Source organism: Symphalangus syndactylus, chromosome 9 (assembly GCF_028878055.3).
Source record: "Symphalangus syndactylus isolate Jambi chromosome 9, NHGRI_mSymSyn1-v2.1_pri, whole genome shotgun sequence".
Taxonomy (NCBI): domain Eukaryota; kingdom Metazoa; phylum Chordata; class Mammalia; order Primates; family Hylobatidae; genus Symphalangus; species Symphalangus syndactylus.
Genome location: NC_072431.2, coordinates 29,870,590 through 29,886,018, shown reverse-complemented (window position 1 = coordinate 29,886,018; position 15,429 = coordinate 29,870,590). Strand labels below are relative to the sequence as shown.

The window sequence follows — 15,429 nt, the reverse complement described above, 5'->3', positions numbered from 1 at the left end:
GAGACCGAGGGCGGGGGGGCTGAAGCCTGGCGAGAATGTAGGGAAGAATGTGGGTCCTGGTGGGGATCTAGGTCAGAGTTGGGGGCGCTCATTCTCCTCGCGTCTCCACCTGGCTGGCAACCACTACCACCGGGTTTGAACTGTTCATGCTCCGTGGGAGGGGGTGCACCTGTGTATGGCTTTAGGAGCCATAGCTTCCCACTCCCGAACAGCAGCTGGGAATAAAAAGGGAAGCAATGTCTAGGAAGCAACCTGAGTGTGTGGTGGAGGCAGGTGTGTGGCGTCATGATCTCTAAGAGCCTGGGGGCACCGTGCGGGGCCTGGTCTGTGATCTTTCACACCGACTCATCCCTCCCCAGAGCCCTGCAACTGAGTCTTGAGAGCCCAGAAGGAAAGGGACCACAGCCTCTGTCCCCAGAGTTTAGGGTCAGGGTGGGGTCGCCATCCTAGGCTGTAGAGGAAGAACTGCCCTGAGATTAGAGAGTGGTCTGGGGAACCAGGCCTCTGGGATTCCTTCCTGTTGTAGCCGGCTGTGCCCTGACCTTGTGTGCCAGGCCATTGCCCACTCCCAGCCCCCAGCATCCCCACTTCCTGCCATAGCAGAGCTGTGGTACCTCCCTATCCCTCACTGGCAGCTCCCACTCCCATCCCAGTCCCTCCCTGCCCCTGGCTGAGCTCAGACTGACTAGCATTCCATCGTGTTTATTGACTCCTGGGGGACAGATCACAAAGTCGTTTTGTGGGCAGGCCAGACTGCCCTAGAAGGAAGTCAGGGGCCTCTAGGGATGGCACTCTTCCTTAACTCGTAACTCTTGGAGGCAAGCTCGGAAGTTGCTTTATTTCCCACTATGATTTTACCAACCCTGTGGCCTGCTCCAGGCTTCAGGATCTTTAGGGCCTTCTTGCGAACCTACTGGTGGGGGGTGCTGCAAGCCCCTTCCCTTGCCCGAAGGTGCCAGGCCCCCTGTGGGCAATGCAGTTGTCTGTTGCATAGTCAAGTAGTTGTTGTTTCCAACTTGCACCCCAGAGCAGTCGTATATGTTAACGAGCCCTTTAAGAGAAATAGTGAAATAGTGATGGTGGCAGGAGGGTTTAGCTGTCAGAAAGGCCAAGGTATGGGTGGGTGGGGAGTATGAAGTCTCTACTTGTCAGTGGCTGTGTCAAGGTGTGCCCTGTGCTCCTCCCTTCAGAGCTCTTCTCCAGAATTGGGTTAGCAGAAGCTCTAGAGGTGGCAACTGACATTTGAGACCCTGATCTTTTTTGCTGGGAGGTCCTCTGGACTGCTGAAACAATGGAACCTAGGGGGCTCACAGAGCTGGTGTTGTGGACAGTTAGAAAATTCAGGGACAAATCTAGGCTTTGTTGTGTGACCTCAGAAGGATCCTTTCTCAGGGGTGTCAGTTTTCCCATTTATGAAATGAGAAGGTTGAGTTAGATCATCTTCTCCCCTCCCCTCCACAAAGTACCCTGAATCTAGATATAGGTCTGGAGGAGGAGTCTGGTGGAAGAATTGATAAGGGAAAAGAAAGAGGTGGAGAGTGGGTACCTGTTACTGGATTTGGCTCCGGGGTCCTGCGGGACCAGTTCATGCCTCGTCTCTCAGCCCCCTGCAAACAGCACAGAGCATCCAGTTCTGCCTTGGAGCCTGGAGCTCCCACTGCACTCCTCTCAGCCCCAAGGTTTCACTGGCAAGGGGACAGCATTTATAAGATTCTTAGTGCATCCCCTAATCCTGCCAATGTCTCACCCGGTTCCCTCGGGGTCCAGGACTTGGTGTTCCAGTTGAGGTGGGGCTGGGCATCTGGTTTCTGAAAGTTGAGGTCTCTGGAGTCTGAGGAGGTTGGGCCATTGAATCTGAAGACGTGCCTGCTGTCCTGGCTTGTGGAACCTGCTCCTCTTGTGCCCTGCTCCTCTTGGTGAGGCTCAGGTATTTTGTAGGAACAGAGCTGGGAGACTCCTCTAGATTCAGTTTGTTTAGCCCCTCAGAAACCATGACATCATTATAAGAGTGCTGGTTTTCTGTGGTTCTCCTAAAGTCATCCATTTCTGTCCCTCCTTGGCCTGACTCTGGGGTAGAAAATCTCCTATCGCTGCTCCTGAGCTCAGACAGGAAATTCTTTACCTGCAGGGATGGGAGGAGTTTGCTGGGCATGACTTGGATGAGCCAGAGTAAACCCAAGGGAGTAGCCTCTTGGTCCACAATCTGTTGTCTGGGAACTCAGGGGTGGGCTGGGGAGGGTGGGGACAAAGGGCAAGGCATAAAAAGCAGTGGTCAGTGGTGAGTGTCACTAGATGGCCAGGTAGCCACGTTGTGCCATCCCTGACCAGCTCCTGGGGAGGGGTGATGTTGGCGCTCACTGTGGAGACAGCAGCATTCATATTGTTTTTCACCACCTGGAAGGCTTCATTAGTTTTTGGTAGGCATTCTAGAGGGACAGCAGAGTGGGATGCAGGTGAGCAAATCTTCTTTTTCTGAGAAAAGCCCGCTGCTGACGGACCCAAGCTTATCCCAGATCCAGCTAACTGGCCAGCTCACCCTGGAAGGAGGGTCTGTCCTCAGGCTCACTGCTCCAGCAGAGCTGCATTAGCTCCTTCAGTCCTTCTAAGCCGGGAGTTTCAGGCCCAGCTTGCGGCAGCTCAGCCAATGAGGGCCGGGTCTGCCTCTTGCACACTGCTCCATACACCAGTGATGGTTCGGTTGGCACTGGAGTAGGGGAGGAGGGTGAGAAGAGAAGGCATTCACTGTAAAAGGGAATTTTCTGCTCCGTCATGGAAAGAGGCAGGGAGTGTAATGTGGGGGCACGAGGAGGGAGGAGGGCAGTCTAAGTAGGTGAGCAGGAAGGGGAAGCCTTGAGGCTTTCAAGAGAAGGGCACCTGGGATTAAGGATCCCAGAATCCTCCTAGAGTCTTACACTCAGCTTCTCTTCCAGCGAGCACTGCCCACATTAGGATCCCGAAGCTGCAGGAGACACAAAGGTAAGGATCGGTCCAATCACTGGCAAGACTCCTTTCCTATACATCATCCCCCGGGAGGGCCCAGAGAAATGTAGGAATCCTGGCTGTGTGTTTGGGCCGGGATCCTTACCTGTAGACATCACTGGCTGTGGAGGCCTTCCAGTTTACGTTAACAAACAGTTCTGGGGCCAAGTAGCCCAGGGTGCCCCCTGGCTCCCTGGACCCTGTCCCTGACTGTGAGCCTCCCTGAAATGTGGACAGGCCAAAATCTGCCAGCTGCAAAGGAAGGAAAGAAGTGGGAGGTAGGGAAGACAAGGGGGCCAGGCAGCCTCCAGGAACCCCCCTGCCCCCAGAAGGTGCAGGTTCAGCTTTGTAAAGGGAGTGTGGAGGTCAAGGGAAGAGGTTCGCTTGGATGGTAGATCTAGGTGCCTTGTGGTAGGGATGGGTCAGGGTCTAAATCTCCAGGGCTGGGTCAGCCATGACTCTTTGGAGGGGCTGGTGGGGCAGCTGGTGGAAATGACTCGTGTGGGTTGGGGCCTCTATCACCTGGTATGGCAGGAGCTAAAACTGCTGGCTGGGCTTTGTCCCCTGGCAGCCCTGTGTCCAGAGGGAGAGGCTATGCCTATTCAATAGACAGGGCTCTGGAGGTCTAGTGTCCGGTGGGCCTGGCTGGAGCAGCTCTGGGGTGGGGCCTTGTCCTGAGGCTGAGAGGGGTGTAGGCCAGCTGACCTTGACTTGCAGCTCTGGGTCCAGCAGGACGTTGGATGGCTTGAGGTCCCGGTGCAGGAGCACCGGGTTCTGGTTATGCAGGTAAGACATCCCAAGCACCACTTCTTTCAGCAGGCGGCAAAGGAGCGGCCAGGGCCGAGGGCACTGGGACTGCAGCAGCCCCGAAAGGGAGCCGTTCTCCATGAATTTAGTCACCAGAGCCGGCTTGGGATCTTGGTCCCAGTTCACCTTCTCGATAACCCCTTCTAGGCGCAGCACGAATTCATTATCCAGACTTGCCATGGCCTTGACCTCCCTGGATATCGCCTTCCTACACTCCAGGAGAGAGCTGGAGTCGCACCGGGGTCGTGGGAAAATCCCTCCCTTCCCCATTCAGGCCCCAGAGCACAGTGGCTCCACCTTTTTGGCCAGATTGCTGCTGGGGGGCAACCGGGGTCACTCACGAGTTTACGATCTTGACTGCCACATCGTAGCCCCACTTCCTATGTTGCGCCCGGAACACTGTGCCGAACCCGCCTTTGCCGACGAACTCCTGGTTCTCCAGTTCCTCGATGGACACCAAGGGGGCGGAAGCACCGCTGGGGCTGAGAGAGGGGTGTCGCCCATTAGCCGGCCGTGCCGTAGGTCAGCGCTGCTCCCCGCGCCCCTGTGACTCGGCGCTCTCACTGCAATCCCCAGCCTCCCTCGCCGGCCCCCACCGTCCCCGGACTCAAAGACGTTCTCTGAGCGAGTCTGTGGGGCGCTCTGGGTGTGAATGTCGGAGGCTGCGATCGACATGCCACTCTCTACTCACCATAACTTGACGCACGACATCAGGCTGGAAGGTGCCAGGGGGCCTCTGGAAATTGCGAGCCGTAGGAGATGGAGTGACTTCTGGGGCTTGGGTCTTTGGCAGAGAGGAGAAGGGGTCTGTCTATGCAGGGGTCAGTCTCTAGACCAAGACGGTGAGTCTGCTTTCCGGGTTGCTACCCCTTTTTCGAGTTGACTAAACAACTTTTAGGCGCCTCTACAGTCCCGCCCCTGGGGTGGGGCAGGGGGCAGAGCGAAAGCTAGTGCCTTTCTCCCTGACTAGCGTTGCCTGAGCACCTGCCGCGTGCCGGAGCCAGATTAGGTGTGGCTGGGCATTGAGGATGTTAGGGAAGGATTCCTCACCTTCCAGGAACCCACAATTAGCCCACTCCTACAGTCAAAGCCTTCCATTTTCCCACAGGATTTCCTGCTCCACCACCTGCCAGGCCATGAGTGGAGATGTTGCTTAGGAGGGTTTTACGGTTCTAGGGCTCAGCTCTCTCACAGCTGCCCTAAGATCATAGCCAACACATATATAAAACTTATCATGCACCAGGTACATATATTAGCTTATTTAATTCTCACACGAACCCTAAGGGGATAGGTACTGCTTTTTTACCTTTCTATAGATGAGGAAACTGAGACACTGAGAGTTTAAGTACCTTGCCTAAGCCCATATGGAAATAGTGGCTCTGAACCATCAAGTTATCCTGTTTTCACATAGGCTTCAGGGCTGTACCACTCAGCTGGTCGCGCAGGTGGCTGGGAAAGGTGTGAAGCATCCAACGATGTAGTGAAGGATCCCTATCTGTATTCCTGCCCAGTCCCTATAGCTGCTCTTGAGAGGCAAGTCTTTGGCATTGATAGGGACTTATATGCCCTTTGAACAGGAGCTCCTGGAGGTGGCAGGCCCCAAACCCACTCCCAGGGCATTGTAGTAAGGCTAGATATATCAGCCCATCCAGAGGGTTGGTGACATTGTGGTGTACACTACAGTGGAAACACCTCAGAGCTTTCCTGCCCTCTCCCTTGCATGACAACTCTTGCATGCAAATACCCTAATTAATGTTCCTGACAAGCACACGCTCTGGACACAGTCTTTTGATAACCCAGAAGCATGGAGAGTCTTAAAGATTTAGGACAGAAAAAAGGTGTCCATATTTTACCTTTCTGAGGTCTGACCATGACTGGAGTTTGTGGGAACCCGATAGGGCCTGCCCTAGGCACTCAGTCCTTCACAGGGATACTCAATCCTGTGGGTTGTGCATTGGCTCTCACTGAAAGGTGCTCACCTTGGTACTTGCTTTCCATTTTGTTCAGTGGTCCATGGGCTCTGCTGGTTGAGGCAGAAGTGATCCGCAGTTTTTTTCTAGAACAACTCCTGGAGAGCCACACCATGGCTTCTAGTAGGGTCAGCTCATGCTATTTTGGAGCTATTTAGGGAATTGTTCAACTGTAGTCTCCTTAAAAGCCAATACATGGCAGATACCCAATAAATATTTGTTGAATTGAATGAATAAATGAACCCAAAATATTGAGCATTTCTTAAGGCACTGATCATCTTAGATGGAGCTCCATACTCAGTAGGAGGAAAGAGGAGATTGGGTTCCTGTAGAGACTGAGGGCTCTCACCTGCACAGTTCATGAAATCCATCTGAAGTAGGCCTTAGGATAGAGATATGGTGGTATCACACAGAATCCAAGAAGGCAAGAAGTGTAGCAGGTCCTCAGAAAAGCCTAGAGTCAGAAGCTCAGAGCCATCAAAAGGGGCAGCCACTCCCTTTGTGATTCTTTTTGGAGAGAATAACCCAGGCTCAGTATCTCCACTTGAAGGGAGCAGGCAGAAAGGAGTTGGAAAGGTGTTATAACTGGGTTTCTTCAGATTGGGACGAGACCCTGAGAATCAGGGATAAATCACTGTGAAGCACAAAGTTGGGTGTGGTATCAGGGCCTATACTACTTTTTGACTCAAAATAAACAGCCCCTTTAAAAGAAGGAAGAACAAGGAGAAGAACCTTAGACTAAGTGCCTAATAGGACCCTCAGCTTCCAGCGAGGGGGTGTAGGGGTGGACCTAGGCAGAGGCTGATTCTTGGAATTCGGAGCTCTGGTCTTTTCTGAGGACTGATGCCTCTGACCACAGATATCCCATGCTTTTGGAGCCTACTTGGGTATTCTTTTTTTTTAATTAAATAAAAATTTTTTTTTGAGATGGAGTCTTGCTCTCTTGCCCAGGCTGGAGTGCAGTGGCGTGGTCTTGGCTCACTGCAACCTCCGCCTCCCGGGTTCAAGCGATTCTCCTGCCTCAGCCTCCTGAGTAGCTGGGATTACAGGTGTGTGTCACCATGCCTGGGTATTTTTTTTTTTTTTTTGAGATGGAGTTTCACATTTGTTGCCCAGGCTGTAGTGCAATGGCGCGATCTCAGCTCACCACAACCTCTACCTCCTGGGTTCAATCAATTCTGTCTCAGCTTCCCGAGTAGCTGGGATTACAGACATGTGCCACCACACCCGGCTACTAATTTTTGTATTTTTAGTAGAGAAGGGGTTTCACCGTGTTAGCCAGGCTGGTCTCGAACTCCTGACCTTGTGATCCACCTGCCTCAGCCTCCCAAGGTGCTGGGATTACAGGTGTGAGCCACCACGTCCAGCCTTGGATATTTCTTATTCCTTCAGTTCCCTGCTTCTGATTGTCTCTAATTACATTCAGTTCAACTCTCCTGTGAGCTCTGGTTCCCTGTCCCTAATTGCTGTAGGGGTAGCGGGTTGTGGGGGATCTATGTGGTCTCTCCTTGCATATTCTAGTCTTAATTTTTATCTGTTGTTTGATTAAGAGATTCTAATTATAGACCAAATGGTATTAATTGAGGTGACAGTGCCGGCCAGGACTAATTTTTTATAAAGGTCTGCTACCAGTAATTCCACTCCTGAGTATATCCTAAAAGAATTGAGGCTGGGCACAGTGGCTCATGCCTGTAATCCCAGCACTTTGGGAGGCCGAGGCTGGCGGATCACTTGAGGTCAGGAGTTTGAGACCAGCCTGGCCAACATGGTGAAATCCCATCTGTACTAAAAATACAAAAATTAGCCAGGCATGGTGGCATGTGCTTGTAATCCCACCTACTCAGGAGGCTGAGGCAGGAGAATCGCTTTAACTCAGGAGTCAGAGGTTGCAGTGAGCAAAGATCACACCACTGCACTCCAGCCTGGGGGATAGAGCAAGAGTCTGCTCAAAAAAAAAAAAAAAAAAAAAAAATAGGAAACATGGATTCAAATAGATAACTGTACATCAATGTTCATAGCAGCATTATTCGCAACAGCCAAAAGGTGAAAACAACCTAAATGTCCATCAATAAGTGAATGGATCGGTCCAGTACAAACTGTTGTATATATACATACCATACAATATAATTCAGCCTTAAAAATATGATTTGACCTTAATAAAATTCAGACACATGCTATAATGTGGATGAATCTTGAAGATATTATGGTAAGTAAAATGAGCCAGTCACAAAAGGACACATATCGTATGATTTCATTTATATGAGGTACCTAGAATAGTCAAATTCATAGAGACGAAAGTAGAATGGTGGTTTGTAGGGGCTGAAGGAAGAGAATGGAGAGTTACTGTTTAGTGGATAGAGTTTTAGTTCGGGAAGATGAAAGGTTCTAGACATGTAGTAATGGTTATACAGTGAAGTCAATGTACCTGATGTCACAAAACTGTACACTTAAAGGGTTAAAATAATAAATTTTGTGCTATGTGTATTTTACCACAAAAAGAATCTGCTAAAGATATGATTCTAGTATTAGAAAGGGACATATGAAAATTTGCATTAATAAACATTTAGCTGTTTGATTTAACATCAAATTTCACCGCGAAGAAAGAATGTATGTATGTATATGTATATATGCTTAGAAAAATATATGAATGGACAAATAGAAAAATGTTTAAAGGAATTATTTCTAGCTGATGGGCTTACAGGTGATTTTTATTTTCTTATATTTTATATTCATATCTTTTTCTTAGTGTATGTGCTGCTGAGGTGAGTACTTATAGTCTTATTTTTATCTGTATTTTCTAATTTTCCTGAAATGAGTTCATGAAATGAGTGTAGTAATTCTACAGTTCAGCTTCCTCTTTGTTCCCAAGATGCACCCAGAGATGTAGGAGCTTCCCTTTCCCACCTGCCACTACCCTAGCCTGTCAATCTATTATTTGCTACTCCTTCCTGATTTCTTGTAATTCTAAGTAGCCTGCTGGTCTCTTTGGTATTTAATGGATGTTATTAGGTCTTGGAGTTTCAATATGGTGAGTACGATTTTGACAGACATAACATGATAGAGGTGATTCCACTCAGAGAGAATGTTCTGAGCCAAGGGTAAAGTCTACAGTGTGAACGTTCATGAGTCCGACTGCCAGACTGGCTGAGTGGCCTTTCCCTCCCCGCCCCCACCGGCAACAATGATAAAAACTGGTCTTTTCCACACTTGATGGTTCACAAAGCACTTTCACAGTAAATCCTCACAATCAAGGGAGGTTGGACATACTGTCTAAGATTTACAGAATAAAAAGGTCTCATTTTTTGTCTGCAGGTGAATAGCAAACATAGAGTGATAAGAAATCCCTTTTATTTATTTATTTATTTATTTATTTATTTATTTATTTATTTATTTTGAGACGGAGTCTCACTCTGTCATCCAGACTGGAGTGCAGTAGCATGATCTCGGCTCACTGCAACCTCCGCCTCCCGGGTTCAAGTGATTCTCCTGCCTCAGACTCCTGAGTAGCTGAGATTACAGGCGCGCACCACCACGCCCTGCTAATTTTTATATTTTTAGTAGAGATGGGGTTTCACCATGTTGGTCAGGCTGGTCTCGAACTCCTGACCTCGTGATCTGCCCACCTCGGTCTGCCAAAGTGCTGGGATTACAGGCGTGAGCCACCGCGCCTGGCCATAAGAAACCTCTTTTTACTATGGCAGTGTGGATTCCCGCCTGCCCCCTTCCCTCCACTCCCTGCCGACTCAGGGATGCTGCAGCTCATGGGGGAACCCTTATCCCAGCTACTGAAAACAAACCCTCCACACATGCGGAAAGGGTGCAACTATGGGCAAAAGAACTGTCACTTTTGGGGACTGAGCTATACTCAACTCAGGAAAGTCACCAAACAAACCCCAGGTTTGAGAGAGAAGAGTAACGGGGAGAACTTTCCACTTGGATAGGGACTCCATCCACTGTGGCACCCGCCTCTCCCTATCCTTGGGATGCTTTCTTTTGGGGAGTCTCCTCCAGGGCCCAAGTATTGCTCTTCTCCTTTAGGATTCCAAGCAGGTCTGAAGCCCCCTTTTACTTGTTTTTCCTTAGGAGAGCTGAGGGGCTGATGCTTTCACAAAGAACCACATACCTTTAGCTCTCCTATCCCACCTGTGCTCCCTGTCTCAGCAAAATGGAATCCTTGTGCTTAATCTGTTTCCTCACACCGCATTTTGGATCTGCATCCCAGAGTGTCTCTTTGGCAGAACTTAAGGTACTTGTCTGTACCCTCAAGGAAAGGGAGGCTGGGCAGGGTAACTATTTCGATTCTACATTACCATGGCAGGACCAAAAAGATTTTGGGCAGCTATAAGTTAAGTGACCACACACATATAACCGTAATGCCCCTTCTGTCAGTGTGGAGTCCTTCTCTCTTTCTTACTGTCTAGTTAATGTCAAAGATATAATTTCTGTGCTCTCCCAGCTCCTCTCACCCCAGTGGAGCAGGCCACTGCTTCATATTGCTTCCCCAGCTGGGTGTCCGGCTGTTTCTCTTTTCTTTTTCTTTTGTTTGAGACGGAGCTTCGCTCTCGTTGCCCAGGCTGGGGTGCAATGGTGCCATCTTGGGTCACCGCAACCTCTGCCTCCCGGGTTCAAGCAATCCTCCTGCCTCAATCTCCCGAGTAGCTGGGATTACAGGCATGTGCCACCATGCCCGACTATTCTTTTTTTTTTTTTTTTTGTATATTTAGTAGAGACAGGGTTTCTTCATGTTGGTCAGGCTGGTCTTGAGCTCCTGACCTCAGGTGAGTCCTGCCATTTATTTACAGGGAGTAAAGTATAGCCTAATGATCAAGGGTATAAGCTCTGGAGTCAGGCTACCTGGGGTTGATTTCTGCTCTGTCAATTACTGGCTGTTTGACCTTTAGCAAGTTACTCAGCCTCTCTGAATTTTGGTTAATTATAGCACCTACTGGATTGGGTTGTTCTGAGGATGAAATGAAATGAGGATGAAAGAACATAGCAAGGCTCAGCATGATAATAGGTTAGACCACAGGAGGCTGGGCACGGTGGCTCATGCCTATAATCCCAGCACTTTGGGAGGCCGAGGCGGGTGGATCACGAGGTCAGGAGTTCAAGACCAGCCTGGCCAACATACTGAAACCCCGTGTCTACTAAAAATAAATAAAAAAAAAAAAATAGCTGAGTGTGGTGGTGGGTGCCTGTAGTCCCAGTTACTTGGGAGGCTGAGGCAGGAAAATCGCTTGGACCCAGGAGGCGGAGGTTGCAGTGAGCCGAGATTGAGCCACTGCACTCCAGCCTGGGTGACACAACGAGACTCTGTCTCAAGAAAAAAAAAAAAAAAAAAAAGAAAGAAAGAAGACAGCATAATTCCAGGCAAATATTACATGCTCAATAGGTGGTAGGTATTATCACAATAAGCATTGCTGTGTTTCCAATATGAAGAACATATCTAGTTCACAATTTATTTGTAGAGCAGAGAAAATGGATTTAACTACTGTTCAATGAAATAGCTCTGTCTTCCTTCTCCTGAAAATTTCCAGCCCCACCCCTTCGTCCTGGGGCATTTTTAACAACTCACCCCTCAAGTCTCTCTCTTCTCTCCCAGACAACTGTTCTGAGGGAGTGACTGAGGAAGGCAGTGTGTCCCTCCCTGCCTGTGGTCTTGAGGAGAGAGGGCTTTAAGCGAGGGTCTCTGGTTTCTCTGCTGAGAAGTATTGGATGTCTGTTGCCTGGTGCAAATGTGCTCAACAAGGCTAAGAGGGTTATGTTGTTGACCCAAGGATGGGCTTTGGGCCTGAGGCAGCCACTTGGGTGCACGGGGCTGTGTGTCCTCAGGTTGCCTCTGATTTGAGCTGCATCTGTGGTGAGCCATCCCTTAACCCTGCCAGGATCCCATCCAAGAGGACTTTTCTCTGCCTTTCTCCCTTAGCTGAGAGAAGTGTGGGAGAGGAGAGTAGCATCAGTGCTCTGAGGGCAACCTTTAACCAATGAAGGGAACCAGCCAGTGCCCAGCCTCCTGTCCTTTCTGAGGTGTGTTCTGCAGTTCCTGAGGATCTGCTCTGAGTTCCACCTCAGTAGCTAGCTCAAAATGCACCTTTGTATTGGCATTTTCTCCTTCCCTGACTCACATTTTCTGCTCCCTCCCTTCTGATCCCTGGGGTCACCCTTCCAGGAAGTCTCAAGTCCAGGTCTCAGGGGCACTGTTTTCAGGGAACACAACCCAAGACACACCCTTTGGCCTGTTTCCTTTTCATTGTTTCTCCCCTGAATGTCTTTGTAACTAGGATCCTGATCTGAAACGAAAGAGGGAAGGAAGGGAAAGGAGGGGAACAGAAAGGAATCTAACCTTCTCAGAGATGGGGCCTGATATATACACGCTGGAGCCTAGGATGTGCTAGGGACTCTCTCCCACCTGTCATCTCATTCTAAGTTTAGCAACAAACCTGTGAGGCAGAATGTCATTAGCCCCATTCAACGGATGAGAAATGGAAAAGGCCATGAGAGTAACTAGCCTAAGGTCACACGATGACTTTGTGGCAGAGCGGGGTTTTAACCCTGATCTATGCTCTTTTTAGCTATCTTCCTTTTTGGGCAAAGTCCTTTGACAGAATCAGAAAGAAGAAGAACTTTGAATCAAGTAAGACTTTTTTTTTTTTTTTATTAAATATTTTAACAGGAGTCATTCTCATGCCCCCATGATTCAATTACCTCCCACCGGGTTTCTCCCATGACACGTGGGAATTGTAGGAGCTACAATTCAAAATGAGATTTGGTTGGGGACACACTCAATCCATATTAGCATATACTTAACTTTTAAAGAATTTACCAAATAGGCCACTGTGCAGTGGCTCACACCTTTAATCCCAGTACTTTGGGAAGCCGAGGTGGGTGGATCACTTGAGGTCAGGAGTTCAAGACTAGCCTGGCCAACAGGTTGAAACCTGGTATCTACTGAAAACACAAAAATTAGCCAGGTGTGGTGGTACACACCTGTAATCCCAGCTACTTGGGAGGCTGAGGCAGGAGAATTGCTTGAACCTGGGAGGTGGAAGCTGCAGTGAGCTGAGATCACACCACTACACTCCAGCCTGGGCGATAGAGTGAAACTCTCTCTCTCAAAAAAAAAAAAAAAAAAGAATTTGTGAAATAGTTTTTCAGAGTAGTTGTAGTATTTTATATTCTCACCAGAAATGTATGAGAGCTCTAGTTCTTTCATATCTTTGCCATCATTTGCTATGTTCAAGTCCTGTTACTATTAGTTATTTGGATAGGTAGCTCATTGTGGTTTTAATTTGCATTTCCACAATGACCAATAATACGAGCATGTTTTCATATGCTTACTTGCCATCCATATATCTTTATTTTTTTAATTGAGACAGAATCTCACTCTGTTGCCCAGGCTAGAGTGCAGTGGCGGGATCTCTGCTCACTGCAACCTCCGCCGTCCAGGTTCAAGTGATTCTTGTGCCCCAGCCTCCTAAGTACCTGGGACTACAGGCGTATGCCACCACATCTGGCTGATTTTTTTGTATTTTTAGTAGAGGCGGGGGTTTGCCGTGTTGCCCAGGCTGGTCTCGAACTCCTCACCTCAGGTGATCTGCCCGCCTCGGTCTCCCAAAGGGCTGGGATTACAAGCGTGAGCCACTGCGCCCTACCACCATCCATATATCTTCTTAGGTGAAGTGTCTGTTCAAATTTTTGGCTCATATTTTAATGGATTGTTTGTTTTATTATTACCGAGTTTTGAAAGTTCTTTATATATCCTGGATACAAGTTCTTTTTCAGCTGTATCATTTAAAAATACTTTCTCCCTGCCTATGGCTTGTCTTTTCATTTTCTTAACAGTTTCTTTCAAAGAGCAAAAGTTTTACTTTTGACAAAATCCAACTTGTCAAGTTTTTCTTTTATAGATGATGCTTTTGGTGTAGTCTATAAGAAATTTTTGCTTCACCCAAGGTTACAGTGATTTTCTCTTACGCTTCTTTCTAAGTTTTAGAGTTTGGGTTTTATATTTCTACCTGTTATGATTAAAAAATAGATCTATTCATTTTTAAAGGTTCAGATATTCCTGCTTATGGTGTGTGTGCATGTGTGTGTGTGTGTGTACTTCTTGGATTTTCTTTAGTTTTTAAGAAAGTTCATTTTGAAAGTATAAGATTGACTCACCTTTGAAAAGGGAACTACCAACAGGGAATTTGTGTAACTCAGACCAGGTTTTGGATGGAAGAAAGTGCCCTCCACAAACAGCTTTGGTGTGGAGGTAAAGAGGTGCCCCAAATGAGCAGTATAGGTACATAAATGACCACTGTTCTCATTTGAATACATGCCTTCTCAAGTTCTTCTCTGCCAGGAACTCTGGCTTAAAAAGTTTTGCTTTGTTTTAATATCAGAAGCTGTGGAATGGTTTTGAGCTATGTTGCAACATGATCAGATCTGTGACTTAGGAGGCCCAAGCCAGTGGCTACATGGGGCATGAATTGAGATGGGGAGAACTGGAGGCAGGGAAAACTGCAGGCCACAGTTAGAGCAATTCAAGTGAGAGGTGATGAGGACCTAACCAAGTTAATGCCTGCAGGGATGGAGAGGAAGAAACTCAGTCTAGAAATAACTCTGAGGTATTAGTAGAAGAACCTGGGGATGAGAGGGAAGGAATATTCAAGTTTCTATTCTGGGAAATTGAGAGAATAGTAATGCCATGACACTGAGGTATGGAACATAGAAGAGATAGATTATGTGGGAATGGGCTATATTTGGATGCGGACATATTTTTCTGAGAGCCACGTGCTGCAGCCTCAAGGGATCCCTGGCAGGCAGGAGAAGACAGGAGACCAGAGCAGGGAAGTGGTGAGAGTTATGCTGAAATGAACGACACCAACCGAGAGCGTCTATGGAGGAAGAAGGGAAGAAGGCAGAGGACAGAAAACACTACATCTCCAAAATCAGGCCAGCAGAAGAGAAACCAGTGAGAGAAACTGAGATCAGAGAGGCCGGAGCAGAACCAGGATAGCCAAGAGAGGAGAGACTCATCAGACTCAGCTGCTACTGAGAAGGCGTCTAAGCTTGGGTTTCCCAAAAAGAAGAGCCTGAGCTTGGATTTAACAAAGGTAGTGTTTTGGGGAGGGGATCCCAAGAAGCAGCAGTGTGGGAACAGAGTGCGAACTAGGAAGGGAAGAAAGCCAATATGAGGATGTTTTGTTGAGATTGTTATGTAGGCAATGGAGGCTCCTTTCCAGTAGAGGCTCCAAATTTAAAGAATGCCTCCCAGAATTGTCCACATGAAGGACGGGAGGCTGGAACATTCATCTGCCAGTGTCTGCACTCATTGGTCGAGGATTGCATCTGGAGGCACTAACTCCCTTGCACTTCTTGGCTGTGTTTGCATTGGAGCTGGAAAGGAGAAGGGCGGTGAGCAAGCTCCCATTGTGTGGGAGAAGGACCTTGTGATGGTTACATTTTATGGGTCTGCTTGGAGGGTGTTTTTGGATGAGATTCAACATCTTAAAAAGTGAACTTTAGGCCGGGCACAGTGGCTCATGCCTGTAATCCCAGAACTTTGGGAGGCTGAGGCGGGCAGATCACGAGGCCGGGAGTTCAAGACCAGCCTGGCCAAAATGGTGAAACTCCATCTCTACTAAAAATACAAAAATTAGCCAGGCGTGGTGGCTGGTGCCTGTAA

The 15,429-nt window shown here is 48.3% G+C and overlaps 1 protein-coding gene across 1 annotated transcript in view; it reads right to left on the bottom strand.

Moving 5' to 3' along the window:
* Positions 1-688: 688 nt before the first annotated feature.
* The window catches only part of RIPK3 (receptor interacting serine/threonine kinase 3), a 27,693-nt gene continuing 12,952 nt past the window's right edge, over positions 689-15,429 (bottom strand). The window contains exons 3-13 of the mRNA XM_063609321.1: positions 6,106-6,390; positions 4,478-4,570; positions 4,128-4,268; positions 3,685-3,994; positions 3,086-3,231; positions 2,913-2,959; positions 2,537-2,704; positions 2,359-2,426; positions 1,748-2,122; positions 1,547-1,607; positions 689-1,051 (exon numbers count right to left, since the gene is read on the bottom strand). Of these exons, the coding sequence (XP_063465391.1) occupies positions 855-1,051; positions 1,547-1,607; positions 1,748-2,122; positions 2,359-2,426; positions 2,537-2,704; positions 2,913-2,959; positions 3,086-3,231; positions 3,685-3,994; positions 4,128-4,268; positions 4,478-4,497 (1,533 nt within the window). The 5' untranslated portion in view covers positions 4,498-4,570; positions 6,106-6,390 and the 3' untranslated portion in view covers positions 689-854. The remainder of the gene's footprint in view (positions 1,052-1,546; positions 1,608-1,747; positions 2,123-2,358; positions 2,427-2,536; positions 2,705-2,912; positions 2,960-3,085; positions 3,232-3,684; positions 3,995-4,127; positions 4,269-4,477; positions 4,571-6,105; positions 6,391-15,429) is intronic.